The sequence below is a fragment of the Dreissena polymorpha genome, chromosome 10 (genome assembly GCF_020536995.1).
Source record: "Dreissena polymorpha isolate Duluth1 chromosome 10, UMN_Dpol_1.0, whole genome shotgun sequence".
Classification (NCBI taxonomy): domain Eukaryota; kingdom Metazoa; phylum Mollusca; class Bivalvia; order Myida; family Dreissenidae; genus Dreissena; species Dreissena polymorpha.
The window spans coordinates 19,207,459-19,221,728 of NC_068364.1; the positions used below are offsets into that span (position 1 = coordinate 19,207,459).

At 31.2% G+C, this 14,270-nt stretch overlaps 1 protein-coding gene across 7 annotated transcripts in view; it reads right to left on the minus strand.

The window, feature by feature from the left end:
• Window positions 1–6,518: 6,518 nt before the first annotated feature.
• LOC127848024 (uncharacterized) overlaps window positions 6,519–14,270 on the minus strand; it is a 25,716-nt gene continuing 17,964 nt past the window's right edge. For 6 of the 7 annotated variants that reach the window (XM_052380305.1, XM_052380309.1, XM_052380306.1 and 3 more), the window contains 2 exons: window positions 13,938–14,270; window positions 6,519–13,758 (listed from right to left, as the gene is read on the minus strand). The exon at window positions 13,938–14,270 is cut by the window's right edge and continues 19 nt beyond it. In XM_052380305.1, coding sequence (XP_052236265.1) covers window positions 13,295–13,758; window positions 13,938–14,270 — 797 coding nt within the window. In that variant the 3' untranslated portion in view covers window positions 6,519–13,294. Of the gene's footprint in view, window positions 13,759–13,937 lie in introns of those variants that run through there. The other variant, XM_052380310.1, reaches the window with a different exon arrangement.

The following is a 14,270-nucleotide window of genomic DNA, read 5'->3' on the forward strand; positions in this document are numbered from 1 at the left end:
CGTAAACATTTATAAAAGTTTGATTTGCTTATTATTTACCATTCTGCAGATTGTTTTACTACAGTCGTTTTCTGACACAATAACTCTACATAACATCTACATAATGGAACACAATCACACTATGCGCATGCCCCTTGGTAATAAAGCAGTCTACAACGTCATCGATATTTGCTGATTATTTCAAAATACCTGGAACAGTATAACGCACGTCTTATTTTATCAAAAGATCAATCATAGTGTGAACTGTGGATGATTATTAAGCATGAAATAGTTCATGCTGAAAAGGAGCTATTCTGCCCGCTAATGAGACAGCTAAGGCTTGCGTGACGTTAAAGCGGACAGGTTATCTGCTGAGCAGAATTCATGAATGCACCGTATATGGCAAAATAGCCATTGCATATGCTAGTCATTTGTTAGTTATTAAGAAAGAATTCATTAACGTCGTATTATAAGTTTGTCAACTATTTTATGAAAGGAAACGCCCCGATATATGTTGAAAAGAAAAGTTTTTTTACAACTTCATATACTCACTCAATGCATTCATACGCGCGATAAAACCTCTGTATCGTAAGCAAGTTGACATATGAACTAGTCTTATAAAAATGCCTTGTGGTAAGCTCCCACATTTTGTTGCGTTATGTAAGTAAACAAAAACGCATTTTCTCTCGTTTGTTTCAGTGTCACGTCGAACAAGGCAGAGCAAGGCTGGTATACAAAATTATATCGAATATACGGTTTTTTTTAAATAATGACACATTTATATTCAACCTTTCTCATTACACAAATGCAACCTACCGAAGAACGCAAGTGAACATTGTGTGAAGTTAGAAAAACAATTTCATGCGCGGCTTTTTTATGATGTTTATCGGTATGATATATTTCTAGATGCATTAGATCGAATGTATCTGGCGTTTTTTTAAATGACGCATTTATATTCAATCTCGCTCATTATTCAAAATGTGCATGATTATTACATTTCAAAGCCGAATCTATGCATGTCCTTTGTGTACACAAAGTAATGGGACGCAATCGAACGTTTGCATAATTACCGTGAATTTGAAAATTTTAAGATTAGTATCGTTTTCAGAGACTGCATATATCAAAAGTGATACTAAAATGAAATAACGATTCATATGAGCAGACACTACATTTCAAAAACAATCCTAAAGTGTATACAAGTATTACGTTATTTGTTTTTTCAATATGATTTTAAGTAAAGATATAGGCATGTTCAGTATCTTTTGAATTAATATAAAATGGCTGTCTTTGAGTACTCTTAGTTTACAAATATCATATATCAAGCTTTACAGAACATTTATGATATGCATTCATTGGTACTTATGTCGATAGGAAGGAAGCATTGGATAGGACTGACAGACGAAACAACGGAAGGAAGATGGACTTACTACCCTACCGAACAGACTGCTTACTTCCTTAAATCCTCTCAGTCCGAACAAGGAACACAAACCAACTGCGCTTCGATATTCGGATCAAACAATTACCAATATGTTGACGAGCAGTGCAATTACCAATTTCAACCGATATGTGAATATGTGGTGTACTTGTAAGTTTAAACCTATTTAGTCTGACTTGATTGCGTTTCAAGCCTTTATATTATTGAGATGCTATCGAGTCCGCTTCAAGGATTGAGCCAATTGTTGTTGTTTTGTGGATAACTGATGAATGCATCAACAATGCATATCGAACTCGGAACCACCTGGCTAAGCGGACACAATATTCATTACGCAACCGCGCCTTTATGTTACTATAAGTATTGTTAATGAGGTATTTTAATGTGTAACCAACTGACTGTTTCTTTTAAATTCATACATGCCAACGAATAATCTAGCAAGTGCTTAGAATTCATACAAGCATTGAGTATCATAGCAGTCCGCTCCAGCCAAAGAAGTATTCAATACCCCGGCATTTCCTTGCATACGTGCATTGAGTACTCTAGTACTTCCTTACAAACATGCATTGCATAGTCCAAATGTTCTTTTCAAATAACACATATAATAAAAACTCAAGCAGTTGAAAACAATCCACACTAGTATTTCATATTCTAGCATTTTGATACAAGTTTATGTCTGCAATTTAACAACTAAAATAACAAATTTTATGAAACTACTGTCATAATTTAACAAATAATTTATAGTTTTTTTTAAGATAAAAATGACCCTTCTTACAAATGTTGTATGTGTCTTCTAAAACAAATAGTACTCCTTTGTGCACATTTAAACCAACATGCACTTACTTTATATGCAGGAAAGAAGCAATAATATATATTGATGCACCAATTTATGCATGCGTTTAAATTTAGTTTTAAATATATATGCATATAATATAATGGTTTTGTCTCCGTCCGTCCGTCCGTCACTTTTTTCTGGATCCTGCGATAACTTTAAAAGTTCTGAATATTTTTTCATGAAACTTGGAACATGGATAGATGGCAATATGGACATTATGCACTTCATTTCATTTTGTTCCTACGTCAAAAATGGTGGTTGCTATGGTAACAAATAGACTAGAAATAGTGCGATAACTTTAAAAGTTCCTAATATTTTTTTCATGAAACTTGGAACATAGATAGATGGCAATATGGACATTTTGCACATCATTTCATTTTGTTCCTATGTCAAAAATTGTGGTTGCTATGGAAACAAAAAATATTCTGAAAATGGTGAAATTTCTGACATTGGTGGAGCCGGTGGGAGACTTTCATTGACTTTTATTGCTTGGCAATAGTCTTGTTCTACAGGTATCTGTTTTATATACATGGTAGCGGTATGATTTTATACTGATACATCACAGTATGTATGTATCATGAACATGATTAAGAATCTTTAATAGCAATAATAGTCTTTATACATATTCTAACATATAAACAAAACTATTTATTGCTGTTTTTAATTGAATACATGGTCATTCGGTGTTACACATTGCTAAATAATGTATCCACTAAGATACCTTCATTACATGATTTTTCTTTCTAATCTGTGAATGTTAAACAAGCTATAAATACATTTAAATAAAATATATTGTTGAAGATATTACAAGTGCTGAACTTAGGATTATCTGTTTGTCTTCATTAACATTCTTAAGCTGTATTGTTGTTTTTTTTATGAAGGTGTAAACAGTGGAGGACTAAAATCATCCTTTTATTTTTCACTTTACACTTTATAAGTAACAATTCTTCAATAATATATTAACTCTTACTTCATTTTCGCTTTCATATGAAGTTTTTTAAGTGTTGAGTGAAATTTGGATGTAAAAGACAACTACACTGTCTGATTCAATATCACTGTCTTTGTAAGTATTCTCTTCCTCATATAGATCAGTTACAATATTATTAAAAAAATATGCTTGTCAAATACGTACCTCCCCTACATGCCGATTAAAATAAACTGATACTACAAATAAAAAAAGGATTGAAGGTGATTATTTAAGTATATTTTCTCCATGTTTAATCTGAAAATATCTGGAAAAAAACCTATTTGTTACCGCTTCTGATTGACATCTCTTGTTGCCTGCTTACTTTTAAGTAATTTTTTAAGTATATTTTTTCCATGTTTAATCTGAAAATATCTGGAAAAAATCTTATTTGTTACCGCTTCAGATTGACATCTCTTGTTGCCTGCTTACTTGTACATAACTTAAACCATTGACATCGCTTGTTTCCTACTTAATTGTACACTACTTAAACCTTTGACATCTCGTGTTGCCTACTTAATTGTACATAACTTAAACCATTGACATCTCTTGTTGCCTACCTTATTGTACATAACTTAAACCAACAATCGCATAACCACTGTTATCGATTTTTGTGTAATGTTACTATTATATGTATAATTTGTAAATAGTCAGTTGTAAATGGCAATTATACGATAATTTTTTGATCTTATGATCACATGAAATTAACAATAATCTTCCATAAGAACTCTAAAAGTGTTTCATTACGTGTGTTTGTTTGTTATATATAAAAACAATATTATTTATTTCGTATTAACTTGATATTGGTTCATTTCTGCATTTAACAAATGCGTCCAATGAAATAGCATAATTTTAATACATTTTTGTTATTTTAAAAATAAATCAACTTAATAAATTTAAATAACATTATATTGATTGATATCTGCACTTAAAAATATTACAAAAATACTTAATTTTAACATAACTGTTCGAAAGATAATGAAACAATTTACTATCCACTGATTGCATATGTTCTTTTATTCTTTTTATCTTTGTAATGTTTAGCCAAGCTACCATTACATTCATTGTCATTTTCACCTTTACGTTTTTCTCTGTCTATTATGTTTGTTTTTTAGTTGGGACCAGTGGTTCATTGTGTTTTCTTCTCACTTCTGTGATTATTTCTTTTCACTTCTTCATATCTATGGAATATTCAGCTTTCTGTGTCCCTATTTTTTGTTTCCTATTTTTGTTTGTATGTATGGACATCCTATGTCTTATAAGAGAAACAAACTGGACACGTTTTAAGATAGAAACTAACTGGACAAGCACACACAAACTAACATTAACATCACCCTCCACTTTTTTAAATGATTAAATTATGTACTTTAAATGTTAAAGGGCTAAACAACAAAGACAAACGCATTACAATCTTCAAATGGTTAGACAATAAAAAATATAGTATATGCCTTTTACAAGAAAGTCACTTGACACATACTTTAGCACAAACCTTAAAAGATGAATGGGACAGAGAAATCTATCTCAGTGGAGAACATACTAATAAACAAGGCATTGCCTTTCTGATAAAAAATAATATAGGGGTCACAGCCGATAATTTTAAGGAAATAATAATTGGCAGACAAGCAAGTAAAGATATCAAAATACACGAAACACAAATAACATTAATCAACGTCTACGGCCCTAATATAGACGATTCCATATTTTACGAAACATTACAATCCTTCATAATTAATAACCAAGATAGAAATATTATAATCGGTGGTGATTTCAATACTGTCCTGAACCCATTATTAGATAAAAAGAATGGAAACCTTTATACTCATACTAAAAATAGAAACATTTTAAATAACATAATTGAAAACTACAATATGATAGATATCTGGCGTACAATATACCCAAACGAAAGTAAATTCACCTGGCACTCAAACACAAAACCAACAATATTTTGTAGATTAGACTATTTTTTAATATCTGAATCTCTTTGCAATATAATTGACACATGTGACATAAAACCAGGATTCATGACTGACCACTCTTAGTTGAACTTAAACTGCACAACATACAACCTGAAAGAGGCCCAGGATACTTTAAAATTAACAACAGCATCTCACAGATACACAATATCAAACACAAATAAAACAGGAAATATTAAATACAGTTCAAAATAATAAAGATGCAAACCCAAACACCTTATGGGAAGTAATTAAAGGAAATATACGTAACACAACAATTAGATACACATCATTTAAACAAAAAGAAACACACAAACTTGAAACTGAATCCATCAAAACCATTGAAACACTTGAAAAACAATTGCATCAAACAAACACAAATGATACCACCGACATTGAAAATGAAATAACATTAAAAAACAAATATTAGATGGAATCTATCATACATATCTCAATGGAATAATACTAAGAGCGCGTGCACAGCATGTTGAACACAATGAAAAAAATACAAAATATTTCGCAAACATTAAAACGTAGAAGTGAACAAAAAACTGTACACAAATTAGTAGTCAATGGCAAAGATATAACAAACAGAACTCAAATACTAGAAGAACAACGTTTATTTTTCGAAACCCTCTATAAACGAAAAAATGTTGAAAATAACACCCTTTTTAAAAATACACATCACGCTTTAAACCAGGAGGAAACACAACTGTGCGACGGATTGCTTAATGAATATGAATGTGGATTAGCCCTAAAAGAAATGCAAAATAACAAAAGCCCAGGATCTGGTGGCATCACAATCGAATTTTATAAAATATTCTGGAATGATATAAAAACACATCTAATTAATTCACTTAACTATTCATTTAACAACGAAAACTTAACTACGCTACAAAAACAAGGTATTATATCACTTATTCCAAAACCCGGAAAAAACTTAGAATCCTTATCAAACTGGCGCCCGATTAGTTTACTGAACAATAATTATAAAATTGCAACAAAAAGTATAGCAAACAGAATTTTAAAAAATATTACCATCAATCATTTCAAAATCTCAATCTGGTTTCATAAAAGGACGTTACATTGGTGAAAACGTTCGTCTTATCCAAGAATGCATAAACTATTTCAACAATTCAAATAATCCTGGTCTAATATTCTTTGCAGACTTTGAAAAGGCATTCGATTCGCTTGATCATTCATTTATGTTCTCTTGCTTAGAAAATATGAACTTTGGTGAAAGTCTCATTCAATGGGTCAAACTATTCTATACCGATATTAACAGTAAAATCATTAACAATGGCTTCTTTTCAAACAGTTTTGACATCGAACGAGGGGTTCGACAAGGATGTCCACTCTCATCATCGCTATTTATTATTTGCATCGAGTATCTATCACATCACATCCAATCAAATAAACACATAAAAGGCATATCACTAGAACCTGACGAAGAAATCAAACAATCCCTATTTGCTGACGATGCAACTTATTTTTTAAATGACAATTACGATTCTTTCCATAACCTAATAGAGTCGCTAACCCTTTACGGAATGACATCGGGTCTTAAACTAAACAAAAGTATATGTACTGTGCTACGAGTAGGTAAATTAAAACAAAGTAATGTTCAATACAAAAAAGAAATGAAATTTAATTGGACATCCGATGAAGCCACAACGCTAGGAATTACTTTCACAAATAATGAAAAGGATGCAGTTCTTAAAAACATACTACCTAAAATACAGAATTTTAAAAACTGCTTAAAATCATGGCATCATCGTAAACTTACACTTATCGGAAAAAACGCAGTATTGAAAACGTTTGCACTTCCTAAATTAATATATGTTTAAACAGTTCTCCCAAATCCACCAAATGATGTTATTAACGATATAAAATCAGCAATATTTAATTTCATATGGGACGGTAAGCCTGATAAAATAAAAAGAACTCAGTTAATTCAATCTGTAGAAAATGGAGGCATCCAATTAACGAACATTGACTCATTCTTGAATGCAATCAAATGCAGCTGGGTTAAAAGATACCTAGATAATACCAATACGAGTAAATGGAAATTATTCTACCAGAAAATCCTAAAAAAATATGGTGACTCCTTAATCTTTGAATGTAACATCAGCAATACTATATTACATGAAATTGCAAACGAAAATATATTTCTGTCTGATGTTCTATCAGCGTGGAGTGATGTCACTCATAACTTAGAACCCCAAACCAGCAGTAAAACAATTTTATGCAACAATAAAGACATAACTTCAAACAATAAGACCTTTTTCTATAAAGACTGGTTTGAACGAAGCATTAAATATGTCGACCAATTATATGACTACAGAATTAAGGATTTCTACTCTTTTGATAATATATGCTACATATACGGAATACCTTCGAATAATTTTCTGAAGTACTACACACTAATCAAAAGCATACCCATACATATTAAATCTGAAATCAATACAAACAATACACCATGTACTCAAACAACATTTGTAGAAAACATACTTGGAAGAAAAAACAAAACAAATAACATAATTTACACAATACAAATTAAAAACCCTACAGAATACTCCAAAATCCAAAATAAATGGCAAGTCCTCTTTGGAGAAAATGAACTTAATTGGAAACACATATTTACCATGCCATATAAAGCAACTATTGAAAGCACACTGAGAAATTTTCAATATAAATACATCCATAGAATTATAGCTACAAATAAATATCTCTTTAAATGCAAATTATCTAACTCAAATCTGTGTGACTTCTGCAGTTAAAACATCGAAACTATAGAACATTTTTTTTGGGAGTGCAAACACATCCAGCCTATTTGGAATCAATTAATATCATTTCTTGAACAACATCAACTAAACGTTAAACTATCTTTCTTAAATGTAAGTTTCGGAATTAACTCATTTAAATCAATAGACTGTAATAATATTGTGAATTTTATGGTCATATTGATGAAATATTTTATCTTAAACATGAAGTACAAAAAACAAGTACCAAATTTTAATTGCTTTGTCCATAGTCTTAAACTAAAAATCCAGATTGAGAAAGAAATAGCCCTCAGTAATGACACATTACAAATCTTTGAACAAAAATGGAATCGGATTAAATTCTCATAATGGTTTGTCCACTTATACACATTTCACTCTAATGTTAGTTTACCTCTCTAAAATAGTTTTGTTTTTGTTTTTTTTAATTTTAAATTTTCAATCTGACAAGATCATTGTGAATATACAACAAAACACACAAGTCCAGTATGCTTTCTTCCGACTTTATACAACTCATCATTTTTCATAACTATTCCTCTGTTGTTCTTTTCTTTTCTCTCAAAAAAATAATATATATAAGCATATCTTGTAAAACATGTTTGAACTTTATTGCTTTGTACAATCACTATATTGTATGATCATATACATGTTTACACTGTATGTATGCATTTCCTACTCTAGCAGTTCTATGCAACTCACATATACATTGCATACTGTAACAGTTTTATACAATACACATCCGTTCGACTAAATTTTCAATTCTCAAATTGATTGCATATTCTAGCAGTTCAATAGAATTAACAAACGCATTGTATACTCTAGCAGTTCCATACAATTCACATATGCATTGCATACCATAGCAGTTCAATACAATATGCATATGAATCATTTTTTACAATTCATACATGCACTGAATTTCTCGTCGTTCTTAACAACTCAAACATGCATCGTATAGTCTCAAACATAGATTCAATTCACATATACAAAACATAATATATCAGTTCAAGACAATGTACACATTCATTGAATAATCTGTTTTGTTTCAATTATACATATGTGGAGTAATGGCGTTGTTTATATTTTGTGAAAGAGTCCTTAAGTGAATTTTCATATTGTTTAGAGTTAACATATTGTTATTGTAAGGTAAGAAGGTGTTTGAATCGTGTGTCATGTTTAACACTCAAGACATAGTATTGTTAACAATATAGTATTGACTGATGTAAACAAAATACTGTATGTCTTCTTTGCACTCTGCGCATACGGTTGCGTTGGTTTTATGATTATGTGTGTATGTATATATATATGGAGAAAGATATGCGTGAACAACCGGATATACAGACATACAAACAGAAAGACAGACAGACAAACAGACAGACATATTCCTATTGGAGACTTCGGCGTGTGCGCCTAGCTACGGTGCAGAATGAAGCAGACATACTGTGAAATCCCCAGCCCCAAGTAAAGATGGTTCATTCACAGTTATATACCCCACACTTTTACCGCAACACATCTTCCAATGTTGTAACAGTTTACATACATAGAAGGGACAGTTACATGAACATTAATTTACAAACATGAAATCATAGTTGTATTTGGGTAGGATTCGAGAAGGATTCATAAACTTCCCGAACACTATGTTAGAGACACTATGTTAGATATATATATATATATATATATATATATATATATATATATATATATTAAACATGCACGATTCAAAGCTTCTTATTTTCTAAATTCCCTGAAAAATCTCTTCATCAGAAAAAAACACACATTTTATATGTATAATCAGGAAACAAACAGGAGTACATAAATATATCGATCCGTATTCAGGGAAAAGGACAATAAACCCTTTCTTCTAGTATTCACATAACAAACGAATATAATTATAAAACAGGTTATTAGTGATGTAATTGTATTGAGTGTAATAAACATGCTTATACTATTGATATTTTCAATAACATAATTTCGGATGTTATACTTGGTTCAGGTTACATTTTGATACATCATAATGAATAATGATCAAGATCTTTTTTAACAGAAACGGTTATGATATATAAATGTTTAAACAATAGATATTTTTGAAACGTGTATGCCCCCAAACTTGCAGAAGAGTCGTCCCTGTTATCTTTACCTGATAACTCTTGATTTAGTAATTGTATTGAGTGTAATAAACATGCTTATACTATTGATATTTTCAATAGCATAATTTCGGATGTTATACTTGGTTCAGGTTACATTTTGATACATCATAATGAATAATGATCAAGATCTTTTTTAACAGAAACGGTTATGATATATAAATGTTTAAACAATAGATATTTTTGAAACGTGTATGCCCCCAAACTTGCAGCAGAGTCGTCCCTGTTATCTTTACCTGATAACTCTTGATTTAAAAATTATGCGGGTTTATCCTGTTCGTCGATATTAACCAGGATACTCATGTATATGATGCTACGAATTGTCTAGATACAGTATTATTGTGTGAAAACCAACTTCTTGATAAACGTTCACATGACCTTGACCTTTAACCTTATACTCTTAATTTTAACGTCTCCACTTCTTCAAAGCGGGAAGCATTATTTTGTCGAACAAATTACTTTTAATATAAATATTTCGATTATTTAAACAAAAATGTATTGGCGCTACGTACAAGTGCAATGTGTAATAAATACATAATACAACGAACTGACAATACAATGCCAAAAATTTGTGTCCACAAGACAAAGCTGATATAGACATAAATGCTTTAACATTCATCCTTAAACATTTGCAAAAGTCTATTATGAGCATTATGTTCAACATATCTAGTCCTAATGCAGACAGAGATACAAGCTTTAGATTTAGATTTACGTGAGAACATCTTAACGAATGTACAATATTTGACAAGTGTTGATGGCTAGGCATCAAATTAATAACACCAAAGATAGATAATGTATGCTGGTTTTGAAGTATGTCAGACTCTAATTTTCGAGAGGTTTTTAAAAATTCATGTTTTCACTACTAATAGTATATAATCATTTAGCCCCGATAACTTCGTAAAAAATTTGAGTTCCATCGTCAACAATGTACCAAATCGTGTTGAAGCGATATAAGGAGAGAACACACACGTAATAGCATTTGTGTCATTCTTTCGGAATCTTGGATGTCATAATCGAAATGTTTTGATAGTATATATCGCTGTGCATTGTGGGTACAAAATATCAAATCTGCCATATAAAGTAAATTATTAAGAATATTTAAGAACATGTTTGAGCATGCTGAATCTTGTGTTAAGTCGTGTACACCGTTTTCTGAATACTTATCATGGAGTAGGTCTAAGACAAGGGAATGTAATATCCCTGATTCCTTTCTCACTTAATGTAGCAGATTTTGAACTTTTTTTAACTGTCTGGCTAAGAAATAAATGAAATAAACTTTATTTTATAATTATTTGCGGATGACATGGCTGTTTGACGCAATAACCAGAAGAAGTACATACCCCTTTTGATTATCTTTACCTGTATTGCAATTATCTGGGGCTAAATGTGAACAATTTAAAAACAAAAATAATGTTTTTTTCTCAAAAGTTGAAAGTTAGACCTGGTAAAAAAGGACACATAATGATCACAATATACAAATCTTCGAAAAGTTCAACTATCTCGGAACTGTTACTTATTTCAATGGTAGTTTTAAATATCAAGAACATTGATTTTGAAAAGGCCGTTAGTCAATTTATATTTTTCCTGGTTATTATGTCAACTGCAAGAATCTAAAAAGAAATTGTTTTACCCTTTCGTATCCACAGTTATGTATACCAAATTATACAACTTTATATGAATTTGTAACTTGACAAAGTCTGTCTCAAGTTTGAATCTTATTAAAGTGTGGTCGAATCTTAGAAACCATCATCAGGTATTAGAACTCTAAAACTAGAAGTTGATGTTCTTTATTTTGTTTGCATATTACACATTGCCGTTTCGTCTGCATCAGAAATCAAAGTTAAAAAAAATATACCAAATACTAACGGATTCTTAGACACTTGAAGATGCCAAACCTCATTCCCTCCCCTTTTTCATAAACGTTATTACTAAAAATCAACCTAAATATTGAAGACTAATTTTGGTATATATTATTGATAGAAATAACAAGGTGTTACAAGTGGCATACAGAAAATATAAGCACGCAAGTGTTGTAATCTCCCCTTAAAAACAAAAAAAACACCATCGCATCTGGGACTTTTGATTGCAAAAGCGTAAACTGTACCTTCTAACCGCCGATGCCATTCGTGTAAAGAGTTGCATATTAGAACAAATATCCTGTCTTGAGTTTGATCAAACTATTTTAGTTGTACGAACATACTCGGAGACCTTTCGAGTTAACGAAAATGTACGAAATAAGGCAATATTACCCAAAGTTCATTATAGTTATTTCCCTTAAAACCTTTAAACATTCTGATTGCGTCATACACAGCATTGAAAGGGGACACAGCGTTAATGTTTTGTCTTAATCATATCTGGAAAATTTTCAAAACTTGATCATGTAAAGTAAACATCTAAATCACCAGGTCAAATCTTAGCTAAAATCTTCGTCAAACTTTACTAAAATTATAACGTCGCCACAATGTAAATATAAAACGTTCCGATCATTTTTTTATCAATGTAGACCCCAAATCCCAAACTTAACTTAAATTACAACACCATACCCCAAATTTTACTTAAATTCCAAAGTTGCTTCGATATTGTTGATATTAAACATCCCGAAAAAGTGCTATTACGGTTTACCCAAAACTGTGGCTATAGAGTTTAAAAGAGCTAAACGTTGACGACGCACACCTTACTGCGAGCGACACACGGTGACAAACGCGGGGCGAAAACTGTTCATAACAGCAAACATTAAGCACTTAATGCTCAGGTAAGCTAAAATGATAATACAACCGTTATCAGATTATTCCGTCACACTCTTGAATCGAACCATTATAATGTTTAAAAAAAAAGTTGACTAATCATACAATGTGCATATTAGCTTATCGTCATTTCACATTAAGTAAATCAATTCTCCGTTCTAACGTCATGCAATCGGACGATCAACTTAATTCTTGGATGAGTATAATAACACAAGTAAATAATTAAACACAATGTAGCCTAAACGGTCAAAATTGTATCTTACGAATCTGTGAGATAAAACTATACCCTAAACACTTCACTTATTTTTAATTAGAATTAAATATATTGTACTCTACTAAAGTTGAACATATGTAGAATTAAGACTTATTGAACAGTTCAATCATAACACAATTTCACGATTTCTGTAAATAGTGTAGCTTCCCGATGAAAATCTTTGTAGCTTCGTTAACGTTATCAATATGCTCTACTATTCACTTTTTAAATTGTTTAAGAAATGTAAGTGAAACACTTGCAATGAATCTATGAGCCTCTGAATGTGTAGAAGAGGGGGTGTGAAGATATCTTGAATCTTCTTTGCAGAAATTCGTTGTTCTGTCATATCTTGAACCAGTTGCTTACAAGCATTTATTTGCCTTGGAATATCCTTTACTATGTCAGCCATTGTTGTAAGCAATTGTGAAAAATAATGTTTATTTACATACTGTTCACAGTATTTTCTATCAGCTTTTTTCAAAGATTTCTTGAAACATTTCTCATAAAACTCGTCTTCTTCTTTTCCATTCAGATTATTTGCCCATTTAAACATACAGATTAAACGAGAGATTACAATTGGAAGTAGCGCTACTGTTACAGCCAAAATAATCGGGTAACCAATCGCAACACCAACTCCAATCAAAATTATTTTTTGTCCATCTGATAACGTGCTTTCATCTGAAAACAGGTCCGACAATGTATTGGTTAATGGAATGGGGCTAAATAAGTTGCTTTAAACAAAATAGACAAAGAGAATAACTCCTTTAGTTACATAATTTAAAAAGCAACAAAATCTGTCAAAAGTTAAAAATAGGACCGCATTGTGGAAAATTAATTATTCATTGTAAAAAACATACCTGACGAACTCTCACTTTCAATTTCAGCTTCAATCTTTGTGATAGCCTCGCACAGAGTATGATATCTTGCATAAAACTTATTTTGTAGTTCATCCCTGGCTTTATTTATGAATTGGACTCTTTTTTCCCATTCGTTCACTTCTTCTTCCATTAGCTGACACATTGTCAGTATAAAACCCTTTTCCCACGAGAACATTGAAACGAATGTGACTTTTAGGGTTTTAATAGTTTCATCTGATAAGCCTTGAGATATAATACGTGCTTTGACTTCTGAAGAAGCCAAATGGCAGAGGATTTCGGACACCATTCTCTGACATACACTTTTACATTCCA